Raw genomic sequence first — 14,757 nt, 5'->3', positions numbered from 1 at the left:
GGGATGGGGTGACTGGGTGATGGACACTGGGGAGGGTATGTGTTCTGGTAAGCGCTGTGAATTGTGCAGGACTGTTGAATCTCAGATCTGTACCTCTGAAACAAATAATGCAATATATGTTAAGAAAGAAAAAAAGAAGAAGAAGAATGTAGCAGGAGGGGAAGAATGAAGGGGGGGAAATCGGAGGGGGAGAAGAACCATGAGAGACGATGGACTCTGAAAAACAAACTGAGGGTTCTAGAGGGGAGGGGGTTGGGGGGATGGGTTAGCCTGGTGATGGGTATTGAGGAGGGCACGTTCTGCATGGAGCACTGGGTGTTATGCACAAACAATGAATCATGGAACACTATATCTAAAACTAATGATGTAATGTATGGGGATTAACATAACAATAAAAAAATTAAAAAAAAAAAAAAAAAAGAATGGGTGGCTTCTTTCTCTAGACCCCGTGTACTCATGTGTAACTTTGTTCTAAGATTTATCGAGTTGTAATCTTCCTACTTATATGTTTGCTCCCTCCATTAGACAACATGTTCCTGGGGGAAGGGCTTTTGTTCTGATCATTGTCACAGCCCAGTGCCTGGCATGGGAGGATGCTTGGCATTTGGTAATCATTCAGTGAATGGTGCATAAAGAGCCCTGGAGTCAGTTCCAAAGAGAACTTCCAGAAATGTCTTCAGTTATCGGTACTATTAGAATTAGGGTATCTCTTTTAAAAGGGCAGCATTTATGTGGATGTTTAGTATCTGATGGGTTTATAAAGAGGTCTTTCCAGCTGATTTGTAGACACCTGGAGGGAAAAGCAACTGCATTTTGTTAAACTGCTCCTTGGGATGAGCTATCTGACATCCCTGTAATCAGATCTTGGTCCCATCTGTGCAAGAGAGCATGGCGCAGGCAGGAGGCAGATGGCAATTTTGAGATGTCATTTGCTGTTGTCATAGTGAATGAGCAAAATGGAAGGACAAGAAAGGAAACTTTCATGTCTCCTTTCTCATCTCTGCTTGTGGCAAAGTGAGAAGGAAATTTGCTTTACTGGCAGTCAGAGACCAGGTGAAGAATGGGCTGTTTCCTTTTCCTTCTGGACCAGGTGGTGTGTTAGTATCAGAGGGATGTGTGGGTGAGCAGAGGAGTCCAGGGCTCTAGGGCCTTTGAAGGGTGATTGGGAGGGAAGGGGCTGGAGTGTTTGGGGCTTGTTCAAGCTGATAAAAGACTGGCACCAATGTCATCTTCATGCTCCCCAAGTAGGTGAACAGAGGATCTTTGCATCTATTGGGGTACCCGTGTCCACAACTGGAGTATTTCTTTGATTTCATCTTATCTGTGCTCTGGGAGAAGTATTGATGTAGAGACCCGAGAATGCTTTAGATAGCCACAGGTGATCCTCTGGTGTCTTTCCAGGAATTTGTCTGTTTTCCTCTGTCTGCCTGTATTTATTCTCACTTACTGACAGCCTGACCTGGGCTTACCCAAGACCTGATAATGCTGCTGATGGATGATTTAATAAAGATGTAAAATCTTGTATGGCAAAGAGATCATCAGTAGACCAGGGCCTATCTAAAGGTAGCACTGGTTCCGGGTACAGGGGAAATGAGTCAGTCCTACAGGTGCCCGATGTGCAGGCTCTCTTTCCCACGTTGGAGGCCGAGAAGGGAGAGAGGGGGCTGAGTTGAGAGGAGGCATCTTCTGAGATGGAGAATTAACTTTCTCACCCTTCTTGGTGGGAGTCTTACCTTGGGTTTCCCAGAAAGCAGAGCCTGAGGCTCAGGGCTTACATTTATTACACAATGGGGAATGATATCCCGGGAAGCAGGGGTGAGGGGTACAGTGAGTAAAGCAGGCGAGGAAAGAGAGCCAATACAGTCCATTGGAAATTGTGACCTCAGAACCAAGGTTTCCCATATTGCCAAATTTATTATATGAAATACACACAGAATATTTAAAAGAAGCAGGACAACTTGAAGAAATCAGTGGCTTTCTGATAAATCAGAATTAAATAGCTTCAGTTAGAGAAGCCCCAGAAATATCCAGGGACGTTATGGAGAATTTATTTAGTTTACTCCAAGCTGCTCCTGAGGAATGGTCCCATGTAGGGATGTGTGTCATTTCCCTCTTGGGAACAGCAGTGACCTGGAAATAAGAGTGTTCTGTCAGCCAGGTGGTACAAAGCCGGAAACACATCTTTCCTGGGCAGCTGCAGGGGAGATTCAGGGCGCAGCTCTGGGCTCTCTATCCCGCAGGAATGGAACGCCGGTGGCATCCAGTGGCCTGCCAGGCCAATCACAGGTTGGAGTTCTCAGCCATTCTCAAGCGGGTGTCTATCTTTTCTTTTCCTCCAAGTCAGGTAATAGGCCAGGCTCATTCTTGATGAAGAGAAATGGGGTGATTGGCCTGGGGCAGCTTGAATTGCCTGATTTGCTTTCTGAATCAGAGCATGAATGGTGATTAGCGGAGATATGAGCTGCACAGAGAAACTGAGTCATGCCAGAGCCCATTGATGCATTTTGTGAGTAGACTCTCTCTTTTTCTATTTTAGAAATAATTACAGAAATTAGTGATGTATCAGTGTTTAATAACACCTGTGTGAGGTGGCAGATAAATCCAGGAAGGATCATCTCCAAGATTGTTTACGTGGTAAGTGAAATGATCCACTTTTTCCTGCTAGGAACATGACTTGGAGAGACTTCCTTTCATGAGGGCTTCTCCATCTCATTGTCTGATTGTTCTTCTAAAAAGTGATCAGATTGTTTTTTTAAGATACCTGGTTTATTTTATTTTACATTCTGTGTTTAATGTATGTGTCATTCGGCAGGGGGTATGTGTGGGGATATATTGTTTATATTTGGCATCATCATGATCGCCTGTTCCCCAGCACTTGTATCTCACTCCCCCAGAGGAGGCCTGGAAACATCTGCTGCCTCGGGGACAGGTTGTGACTGCCTCCACGGACGGCTGGTCCTTTGTGTGCAGCTTAGGCCTCCCTAGAGGGACTCCTCATTTTATGTCACTTCTTAGGGTTTATTGGTTACTGGGCTGATCAGACTTCAGCATCAGATACCTGATAGCAGAGGCTGACCTTGTTTGTCTCCTCTGCGTGCACAGTGTGGTGTCAAAGGAATAGTAGGAGAATGGGATTCCGCTCCACCAAGTCTCTCGGTTGTTTTCACCAGAGTCACAGCGGGTTCTTTTTTCTTTTCCCCTCCCAAAGATATACATGAAAGGACAACGGTTGCACCCTGTGGGATCAGTTCACGAGGAGACAGTCAACGTGACCACAGACAGCAGGACCCCAGAAGTGTGCCTAGATCTGTACCAAGGCACCAACTACACCGTGAGCGTTTCCACCGCCCCCCCCGCGCGCTCCGTGCCGGCCATCATTGGGTTCCAGACGGCTGGTAGGTGGAGGTGAAGTCTCATTGCCTCCCAGAAAATGCTAAGCACAGGATGTGGGGGACTGTCCTTCAGAGTCAGCTGGGCACGAGAGCTCATAGTTGCTTTCTGAGGTTTGTCGTGAGGAGGATGCAGTTCTAGGAGGTCTTGTAGGAGAGATTCCTGTCCTATTGATGCCAGGCCGAATGAGCACTGATGGATTGTTTCTTAGCTGGGTCCTTGGTTGAAATGGAAGGTAATAAGGCATTTGAAAGAGGAGAACATTAGGTGATGAGGCAGTCAATTCTCAATTATCCAAGGCACTAGAGGGTAGCAATGTGACTTACCGTTGGTAGGAAACACAATAGTCCTTTCTTACTCTTGGCTGTGGGAGAGGAGGAGCTGGGGAGGGTGACCCAGTGGCTTTACATCTAGGATGGAAACTGACCCCAGGACTGGTTGGGGGTGCGAATCAAGTTGATAGTGAGCGAGTGGATAGGGAGAAGCAGCCCTAGGATGCAGGAAGGGAGATATTAGGTGAAAAGAGAAGTGAACTGTTAACTCCTTAACAGTTAACATATAGTGTTATATGAGTTTCAGGTATACAATATAGTGATTCAACCATTTTCTACATGACTCAGAGCTCATCATGATAAGTGGACTCTTTAATCCTCATCACCTGTTTAACCCACTCCCACCCACTCCCTTCTGGTGACCATCAGTTTGTTCTCTGTAGTTAAGAGTCTGTTTCTTGGTTTGTCTCCCTCTCTGTCTTTTTTTCCCTTTGCTCATTTGTTTTGTTTCTTAAATTCCACATATGAACGAAATCCTATGGTATTTGTCTTTCTCTGATTGACTTATTTCACTTAGCATAATACTCTGTAGCTCCATCCATGTCATGGCAAATGGCAAGATTTCATTCTTTCTTATGGCCGAATAATATTCCTCTGTGTGTGTGTGTGTGTGTGTGTGTGTGTTTTTGCACGTGCACGCGGGTGCGCACACCACATCTTCTTTATCCATTCATCAATCGATGGACACTTAGTCTGCTTCCATAGTTTGGCTATTGTAAATAATGCTATAAACATAGGGGTGCATGTATCCCTTTGAATGAGCGTTCTTGCATTCTTTGAGTAAATACCCAGTAGTACGATTACTGGATCATGGGGTAGTTCCATTTTTAATTTTTTTTTTTTTTTTTTTTTGAGTGGCTTAAATAACAGACATTTATTTTCTCACAGTTCTGGAGCCTAGAAGTATACAATCAAGGTGCTGGTAAATTCTGTTTCTGATGAAAGCCTCTTCCTGATTTGCAGATGCCTGCCTTCTCACTGTGTAATCCCATGGCTTTTCCTCTGGAGGATCCAGCTTAGGTTATGTGGGAGGTGCTAATTAACAGGTCCTCAGTAGTTGGAAAGTCCTAGTTAAGTTCTTCAGTGATTCTTATTATCTTAAAGATGAATCCTATTTGTTGATATGTAATGGTCTTGAGATTCTGGAATCATTTTATGAAGATATTTTCATTCTGTGAGTACCTGAGCTTCTTTATAACATAGATATTTAGGGAAGATCAGAATGAGTCCTGAGCACACTTCCCTCAAGGTGATGGTCTGCGTACTCTCCATTTTTAATTTTTTGAGGAACCTCCATACTGTTTTCCACAGTGGCTGCACCAGCGTGCATTCCCACCAACAGTGTGCATGAGAGTTCCCTTTTCTCCACATCCTCACTAACACTTGTTGTTTCTTGTGTTGTTGATTTTAGCCATTCTGACAGGTGTGAGGTGATATGTCATTGTGGTTTTGATTTGCATTTCCTGATGATAAGTGATGTTGAACATCTTTCAATGTGTCTGTTGGCCATCTGTATGTTTTCTTTTTTTTTTTTTAATTTTTTATTTTTTTATTTTTTTATTCATGAGAGTCAGAGAGAGAGATAGAGAGAGGAAGCGGCAGAGGGAGAAGCAGGCTTCCCGCCTAGCAGGGAGCCCGATGCGGGACTCGATCCCAGGACCCTGGGATCGTGACCTGAGCCGAAGGCAGACGCTTAACCATCTGAGCCACCCAGGCGTCCCCATCTGTATGTTTTCTTTGGAGAAATATCTGTTTATGTCTTTTGGTCATTTTTTAATTGGGTTATTTGTTTTTTGGGTGTTGAGTTGTATCAGTTCTTTTTATATTTTGGATACTAATGCTTTATCAGATACATTATTTGCAAGTATCTTCTCCCATTCTGTAGGTTACCTTTTAGCTTTGTTGATTGTTTTCTTTGCTCTGCAGAAGCTTTTCATTTTGATGTAGTCCCAATAGTTTCTTTTTGCTTTTGTTTCCCTTGCTTCAGGAAACATCTAGAGAAATGTTGCTATGGCCGATGTCAGAGAAATTACTGTCTGTGCTCTCTTCTAGGATTTTTATGGTTTCAGGTCTCACATTTAGGTCTCTAATCCATTTTGAGTTTATTTTTGTGTATGATGAAAGAAAGTGGTCCAGTTTCATTCTTTTGCATGTTGCTGTCCAGTTTTCCCAACACCATTTGTTGAAGAGACTGTCTTTTTCCCATTGCATATTGTTTCCTGCTTTGCCAAAGATAAATTGACCATATAATTGTGGGTTTATTTCTGGGTTTTTTCTTCTGTTCCATTGATCTATGTGTCTGTTTTTGTGCTAGTACCGTTTTGATCACTACAGCTTTGTAATAAAACTTGAAGTCTGGAATTGTGATGCCTCCAGTTTTCCTTTTCTTTTTCAATTGCTTTGGCTCCTCACAGTCTTTTGTGGGCCCATACAAATTTTAGGATTGTTTGTTGTAGTTCTCTGAAAAATGCTGTTGGTATTTTGATAGGGGTTACATTAAATCTGTAGATTGCTTTGGGTAGTATGGACATTTTAACTATTTGTTCTTCCAATCCATGAGCATGGAATGTCTTTTCATTTCTTTGTGTTGTCTTCAGTTTCTTTCATCAGTGTTTTATAGTTTTCAGAGTACAAGTCTTTCACCTCTGTGGTAAGTTTATTCCTAGGTATTTTATTGTTTTTAATGCAGTTGTAAATGGAATTGTTTTCTTAATTTCTCTTTCTGTTGCTTTTATTAGTGTATAGAAATGCAACAGATTTCTGTATGTTGATTTTGTATCCTGTGACTTTACCAAATTCATTTATCAGTTTTAGTTGCTTTTTGGTGAAGTCTTTAGGATTTCCTTTTTTTTTTTTTTTAGTATTTTATTTATTTATTTGACAGAGAGAGACACAGCCAGAGAGGGAACACAAGCAGGGGGAGTGGGAGAGGAAGAAGCAGGCTCCCCACAGAGTAGGGAGCCTGATGTGGGGCTCGATCCCAGGACCCCGGGACCATGACCTGAGTGGAAGGCAGACACTTAACGACTGAGCCACCCAGGCGCCCCCTAGGATTTTCTATATATAGTGTCATGTCATCTGCAAATAGTAAAAGTTTGCTTCTTCCTTACCAATTTGGATGCCTTTTATTTCTTTTTGTTGTCTGATTGCTGTGGCTAGGACTTCCAGTACTATGTTGAATAAAAGTGGTGAGAGTTGACATCCATGTGTTATTCTTGAGCTTAGGAGAAAAGGTCTCAGTTTTCCCCCATCAGGTATGATGTTAGCTGTGGGTTTTCCAGATAAGACCTTTATTATGTTGAGGTATGTTCCCTCTAGACTTTTGTTGAGGGTTTTTATCATGAATGGATGTTGTATCTGTCAAATGCTTTTTCTGTATCTATTGAAATGATCATATGGTTCTTATCCTTTCTCGTATCATATTGATTGATTTGTGAAAATTGAACCATGCTTGCATTCCTGGGAATAAATCCCACTTGATCGTGGTGAATGATTATTTTAATGTATTGTTGGATTTAATTTGCTAGTATTTTGTTGAGGATTTTTGCATTTATAGTCATCAGAGATATTGGCCTGTAGTTCTCTTTATTTTGTGGCGTCTTTATCTTGCTTTGGTATCAGAATGATACCGGCCTCATAGAATGAATTTGGAAGTTTTCCTTCCTCTTCTATTTTTTTGAGTAGTTTGAGAGAATAGATATCAATTCTTTAAATGTTTGGTAGAATTTGCCTTTGAAGCCATCTGGTCCTGGACTTTTGTTTGTTGGGAGTTTTTTATTACTGATTAAATTTCTTGGCTGGTTATTGGTCTCGTCAGATTTTCTATTTCTTCCTATTTCAGTTTTGGTAGATTATATGTTTCTAGGAATTTATCCATTTCTTCTAGGTTGTCCAATTTATTGGTGTAGAGTTTTTCATAATATTCTCTTCTAACCGTTTGTATTTCTGTGGTGTTGGTTGTTATTTGGTTGGTTGTTATTTTTCGTCTCTCATTTGTGATGTGTTGTTTCTCCTCTCTCTTTTTCTTTTCCTGAGTCTGACTAGAAGTTTGTCAATTTTATTGATCTTTTCAAAGAACCAGTTCCTGGTTTCATTAATCTGTCCTATTGTTTTTTGGTTTCTATATAATTTATTTCTACTCTAATCTTTATTATTTCCTTCCTTTCGCTGGGTTTAGGTTTTGTTTCTTCCCTTTTTTTGCTCCTTTAGGTGTAAGGTTAGGTTTTTATGTGAGATTTATTTGCTTCTTGAGGTATGTCTGTACTGCCCTAAACTTCCCTCTTAGAATCATTTTTGTTGGGGTGCCCGGGTGTCTTAGTTTGTTAAGCATCTGCCTTTGACTTAGGTTATGATATCAGGGTCCTGGGATCAAGCCCCGCATCAGGCTCTCTGCTCAAGGGGGAGTCTGCTTCTCCCTCTCACTTTCCCTCTGTGCTCTCTCTCTCTCAAATAAATAAAATCTTAAAAAAAAATCATTTTTGCTGCACCCCAAAGATTTTGGATTGTTGTGTTTTCATTTTCATTTATTTTCATGTAATTCTTTATTTCTTCTTTGATTTCTTGGTTGAACTGTTCATTGTTTAGTAGCATGTTATTTAACCTCCATTGTATTTATGGTCTTTCCAGATTTTTTCTTGTGATTGACTTCTAGTGTCAAAGTGTTGTGGTCAGAAAAGATGCATAGCATGACTTTGATCTTTTTGAATTTGTTGAGACTTGTTTCATGGCCTAATATGTGGTCTGTTCTGGAGAATGTTCTGTGTGCAAAGAATGTGTACTCTGTTGTTTTAGGATGGAATGTTCTGAATATATCTGTTAAATCCATCTGTTCCAGTGTGTCATTCAAAGCCACTATTTCTTTGTTGATTTTCTGCATAGATGATCTGTCCATTGATGTAAGGGGGATGATAAAGTCCCCTACTATTATTGTGTTACTGTTGGTTAGTTCCTTTATGTTTGTTATTAATTGCTTTCTGTATTGGGTGATCCCATGTTGGGTACATAAATATTTATAATTGTTTTGTTGGACTGTCCGTTTTATTATTATATCGTGTCCTTCTTTGTCTCTTATTACAGTCTTTGTTTTAAAGTCTGTATTGTCCCGGGGCACCTGGGTGGCTCAGTCAGTTGAGCATCTGACTCTTAAGTTCAGCTCAGGTCATGATCTCGGGGTTGTGGGAAAGAGCCCTGCGTTGGAATCTGTGCTCAGTGGGGAGTCTGCTTGGGATTCTCTCCCTCTGCCTTTCCCCCTGCTCATGTGCTCTTTCACCTTCTCTCTCTCTCTCTCTCGCTTGCTCTAAAATAAATAAATCTTAAAAAATGGTCTATGCTGTCACGTATAAGTATTGCTACTTCAGCTTTCTTTTGACATCCATTTGCATGATAGATGTTTCTCTATCCCCTCACTTTCTATAGGTCTGAAATGGGTCTCTTGTAGGCAGCATATAGCTAGGTCTTGTTTTTTAATCCATTCTGACACCCTCTCTTTTGTTTGGAGCTTAGTCCATTTACATTCAAAGTAATTATTGAGAGATATGTATTTATTGTCATTTTGTTACTTGTTTGTAGTTCATTTTGTAGTTTTTCTGGGGAATATGTCTTTTTAAAAGACTGTAAACTCATGTGTCATTATTCAGTCAGAATGACAGCTTGTTGTTCAGTGTCAGCTGTTTTTACTAATATCCAGTTACCTCTGCAAGGTTATCTCTCCCCCCCCACACCCCCAGGAAAAGGATGGTGGTCTTTGGGGTTAGACAGACCTGGTTTTGCATCTTAACTCTGTGTTGAAGAGTTAGGTGACCATGGCTGAGTTGTTAAATGTCTCCAGAGCTCTTTCCTCTCTCTGAAATTTTAAGTGGAATTGGATTAAATTTGGAAGTTAATTTAGTGAGAACTGGGGTTTATGTGGAGCCAATCCAACTGGGAACAAAGCACATTTCTACATTAACTCAGTATGTACTTAAGTTTTATCTCTTCTGTTTATATATGCACTGGTGTAAAGATTGGCCATTCTCTTCCTCTAGAGCCTGTACATTTGGCAATCTGATATCATTTAAGCTTTACACTAGTTCTCTTAAAATGAATTGGGAAGTTTTCCATAGTTTTTTATGCTCTGGAAAAGTTTGTATCACTTTGGAATTATTGCCTTCCTTTTAAAGTTGGATACAATTACTCGTAGGATCATTAAGTTTCACCCCTTTTGGGAGATAATTCTTTGATAACTTTGTTAATTTCTTCTGTGATTTTCTTTTGATCTGTTTGTTTCCTACATTTTCTTCAGTTTTTTTTAAGATTTTTTATTTATTTATTTGACAGAGACACAGCGAGAGAGGGAACACAAGCCCGGGGAGAGGCAGAGGGAGAGGGAGAAGCAGGCTTCCCGCCGAGCAGGGAGCGTGATGCGGGGCTCGATCTCAGGACCCTGGGATCATGACCTGAGCCGAAGGCAGACGCTTAACGACTGAGCCACCCAGGCACCACCTCTTCAGTCAATTTTTTTTTTTTTAAAGATTTTATTTATTTTTTAACAGAGAGAGACAGCGAGAGAGGGAACACAAGAAGGGAGAGTGGGAGAGGGAGAAGCAGGCTTCCCGCCGAGCAGGGGGCCCGATGTGGGACTCGATCCCAGGACCCTGGGATCATGACCTGAGCCGAAGGCAGACACTTAATGACTGAGCCACCCAGGTACCCTTGGTTGGGATTTTAAATATATCGGCAGAATGTCATATGGAATATTTGTTGACAACTGCTCTGGGGTTACAGGTTATGTAACCCCAGGTTATTCTGATTCCTAAGTTTGGTTTTCTCTCTCTTAAAAAATTGATTAGCTTAGCTTGAGTTTTCTGTTTTATTACTGTTTCTTTCCCCAAAGAATAAACTCTTGGGTTTTTAAGTGTTTTTTTTCTATCTCATTAATTTCTCCCCTTAGTTTTATTACTTTTTTCTCCTCGATTCTCTTAAGTTGGTTATATTGTTCTATTACTAAATTCTTGAGTTGAATGCATAATTCAACTCATTTCCATTCTTTTCCATTTGATAATAAAAGTTTTTAATGTTTTTGGACTTGAGCATTGGCAGAATTCCTTAGGCATTGATATGTACTCTCTTTATCCCTACTTTCAAGGCATGATATAATTGACCTTCTGATTTTGTCTTTGATTGAAGAATTATTTATGAGTGTGTTAATATATGTTCTCTTTATGTTTACTTTCAAAGCATTACATAATTTCTATTTGATTTCCCCATTGATTGAAGGATTAATTACAAGTAAATTATACAAATGGTAGGTTTTCTTTTTTTTTTAACATTTAACTTTGTTGTTAATTTCTAGTTTTATTACATTTTGGTATTTTTGAGGGGATTTATTGTCATTTTCTTGGGGCTTATTATTTGGGAAAGTTTTGCAATAATAAGGTAGTACGTTTGCTTGTGAGTAGAGTAAGAGCTAGTCTTCAGTCAACTCTATTAATAAAGGTATTCCAGACTTCTGTTTTTTGTTGTTGGTGGTGGTTTGTAGATACCTGGATTGCCATTTTTCTCAGTTTCTCTCAGAAATTCTAATTGTTTGGATTCACACATTTTGAGTTAACAATATTTATGTTCATGACTGATGTCTTACTGTAGATTCTTTCATTAGTAACAACTGGCTCACTTTATCCTGTTTAAAAATTTTTTGCCTTGAATTATAGTTTGATAGCAATATTGGTTCTCTTGATTTCTTTGTACATCTATTTGCATAATATGCCTTTGCGCACTTTTGTTCTTTTTTAAATTAAAAAAATTTTAATTTCAGTGTAGTTAACGTACAGTGTTATATCAGTTTCAGGTGTACAATATAGTGATTCAGCAGTTCCATATATTACTCAGTGCTCATCACGGTTAGTGTGCTCTTAATGCCCTTCACCTGTTTCCCCCATCTCCCCCACGCCTAAACACTTTTGCTCTTAAAATCTCTCTCAGTAACATTGCTGGGTTATACCCCAGGAGGCAGCATGGACGGAACCGTTTTGAGAAAAGTTTTGTTTTTAAGTAGATTAGAAATTTACATTTAGTGTTCTTTATGATTTTCCTTTCTTCTGTCATCTTGTTTTTTTTCTAATGTTGCTTTGCTGTGTCCATTGTTTTCTACCTTTTTGCTCCACAGATTTTCTTCTTCAGTGGTTCAGTATTTTTATTTTATTTTACATTATTTTTTAATTTTTTATTTGATATTACACATTATTTTTATTTTTATTTTATATTTTTATAAATATATTTATTTTTATTTTTATTTTATATTACACATTAAAAAACAAACAAAATCCTATTTGAATGTGTATTTCTGATTACCGGTGTTCAGACTGAAATAATGTTAACATCTTCCTGAATAAGATAAGGAAGTTAGCATTCTCTGCTTCTTTTTTTTTCCTTCCCCTCTTGCTTCCTTTATGTTATTGGCTTAATACAGCATTTTATTGCCAGCTTCTTATTTTTAATTATTTTTTAACTTGTAAATTGCGTCTTTAAAGAATTCATCTTTATATTGATTTAGAGCAATATTTATAACACTTATTTAAACAGGTATATGTTTTAACAGTTTCAGTGCTTACTACCAGTCCTTTCATACCAAAGTTTCTCTATTTTTATCTATATTTTTATTTCACTGCACAGAGATTTCTATCTTCTTACCAAGGAATGGGATACTTTCTGAGCCCATGATTATGTGAGAATGTCTTTTCGCTGTCTTCATGACTAAATAAGAGCTCAAGTGAAGATTAATTCCTTGGTCCATAACTTCTTTTGGTAGAATTCTAGAGGCATTTCACATTGATTTTGGGAATTTAAAGTTTTGAAAGAGAATTTGAAGAGGGTGTGATTTTTTAGAAAAAAATCCTATCGTAGATAATCTGATTTTTAAGCCTTGATGTCACAGAGGCTTTCTTTATGTGTGAAATTCAAGACTATTTACTCATGCACATGGGAAGTGTTTATTGACCACTTGTGTGTTTGACATTATTTTAGGCATTGGGAATGAGACAGAAAAATCCCTTCCCTCATGAAAACTAATCAGGCGTGATATAAATGTTACTGTTTTTCACTAAGTTTTCCTAGTACTCTGAAGGTTTTTGGATCTTCAGATTTTGGACCATTTGATGTAGTTTGAAGTGGTGGGGTTTGGAGCCAATGGTGGTTTAATTAATGCATGGGGACAGGACCTGTGGGCAGCAAGTGCTGCATTGGGGTTGTGACGGGTGACTGATTATATACTTTCAAGTTGGGAGGGGGTTAGGGACAGCACAAGCCTCCAAGGTGTTTTGGAAACAAGGTTTCCAGGATCCTGAGGGGACTAGTTATTGTTAGGAGAAGGTCATTTATTACTATCTAGTAAACCCTTAGTCATGAGACCCTTCAGATGTGTATCAGTGGGCCATATGCTTGGAGGACGATTGCTCACAGGTATCGTGGTGGGGTAGAGATAAAGGAAGTTTCCAAAGGAATGTATATGTTCAAGTAGACTCACAGGATGGGGGTGGGGGTCGGTTGGGCTAAGATTGCCTTTTGCCCCTAGCAAAGTGTCAACATTCAGGCAGCTGAGCTCCCAGAGGAAGGTCACTGCACCTATTTCAAGGACTCGTTAGTGGTCTCTAGGCAGTAAGGAAACTTGATTCTTTCTTTTGCCTTTGTTTCCCACATCACATTTACACATTAGAAATAATTTCTTTCATGAAATCTCTGATTATTGCTTTTTTTTTTCATTTGGTATTTTGGCTCATCAAATGCTCCTATATGGAGTTCCTTGTTTGTCTGCACTGGTCTTCACTCTCTCCCTTTTTATATCCTTGCCTTTTACCTCTGTCTTCCGTGAGAGCACAGCAGGTTTATTGTGTACAGACATTTATGCATATGTGCATCGACCTTTCTGGCCTTCACTATTTCTTTTTTTTTTTTTTTAAGATTTTATTTATTTGACAGAGAGAGACACAGTGAGAGAGGGAACCCAAGCAGGGGAAGTGGGAGAGGGAGAAGCAGACTTCCCGCAGAGCAGGGAGCCCGATGCGGGGCTCCATCCCAGGACCCTGGGATCATGACCTGAGCCGAAGGCAGACACTTAACGACTGAGCCACCCAGGCGCCCCCGGCCTTCACTATTTCTAATGCATGTTATATTTTGTTGTTGGACTTGCATTTCCTTGTCTCATCTAGTTCCTTTTTTTTTTTTTTTTTTTTAAAGCTCTACGCCCAGTGTGGGGCTTGAACTCATTACCCCAGGATCAAGAATCACATGCTCTACTGACTGAACCAGCCAGGCGCCCCTCATCTAGTTCCCTTTTTATTTCTGCCTCTCTCAACCAGTTTCCTCTCATGCATTCTCTTATTAACTTATCCTTTATCTGTTTTAATCCATCTTTAAAATTTTTTACAAAAATTTTACAAAAAAGATGTTGCCTAATTTTACTATTACTTTGCTCAATATTGTTTTTTTCAAAAGAATATTCATTCTTTGCCTCTTAAGCACATCTTCTTTGTAGAATCATTTCTTAGATTTCATAGAATCATTTTCATGTTGTTGTTTTTTTGCTTCTAGATTACTCATTGTTAGAAGATAAAAGTTTTATCTAGGTTTGATATTTCTCTTGTAATAAAATGGATGACATTCTCTTTGATCTTACTTTTTATTGGATAATATTAATGTGCTTATCTCAGATCTCATCTTGAAGGATTTATTGCTGATTGGATAATCCAGAGTCCTTCTGTCCTGTCCTTCCGGGAGCAGCTAGCTGTGAGAAAGCCAATGCCCTGACCTTTATTTCTGAGCCCTTTTTTTTTTTTTAAAGTAGGTTCCACACCCAGCATGGAGCCCAACACAGAGCTTGAACTCATGACCCTGAAATCAAGACCTGAGTTGAGATCAAGAGTCAGACACTTAACTGACTGACCCACCCAGGCGCCCCTATTTCTGAGCACTTTTGCTATCTTTTTTTTTTTTTTTTAAGATTTACTTATTTGAGAGAGAGCGAGAGAGAAGGGGGCAGGGGCAGAGGGAGAGAATCTTCAAG

The 14,757-nt window shown here is 39.5% G+C and overlaps 1 protein-coding gene across 1 annotated transcript in view; it reads left to right on the top strand.

Annotated features, from left to right (window-relative positions):
• The window catches only part of SUSD1 (sushi domain containing 1), a 130,684-nt gene that overhangs the window by 45,105 nt on the left and 70,822 nt on the right, over positions 1 to 14,757 (top strand). The window contains exons 7-8 of the mRNA XM_032418985.1: positions 2,537 to 2,634; positions 3,209 to 3,395. Of these exons, the coding sequence (XP_032274876.1) occupies positions 2,537 to 2,634; positions 3,209 to 3,395 (285 nt within the window). The remainder of the gene's footprint in view (positions 1 to 2,536; positions 2,635 to 3,208; positions 3,396 to 14,757) is intronic.

The sequence above is a fragment of the Phoca vitulina genome, unplaced genomic scaffold (assembly GCF_004348235.1).
Source record: "Phoca vitulina isolate PV1807 unplaced genomic scaffold, GSC_HSeal_1.0 scaffold21, whole genome shotgun sequence".
NCBI classification, from domain to species: domain Eukaryota; kingdom Metazoa; phylum Chordata; class Mammalia; order Carnivora; family Phocidae; genus Phoca; species Phoca vitulina.
Note: the sequence above shows the minus strand (reverse complement) of the source record. Positions and strands in the feature narration are given on the sequence as shown.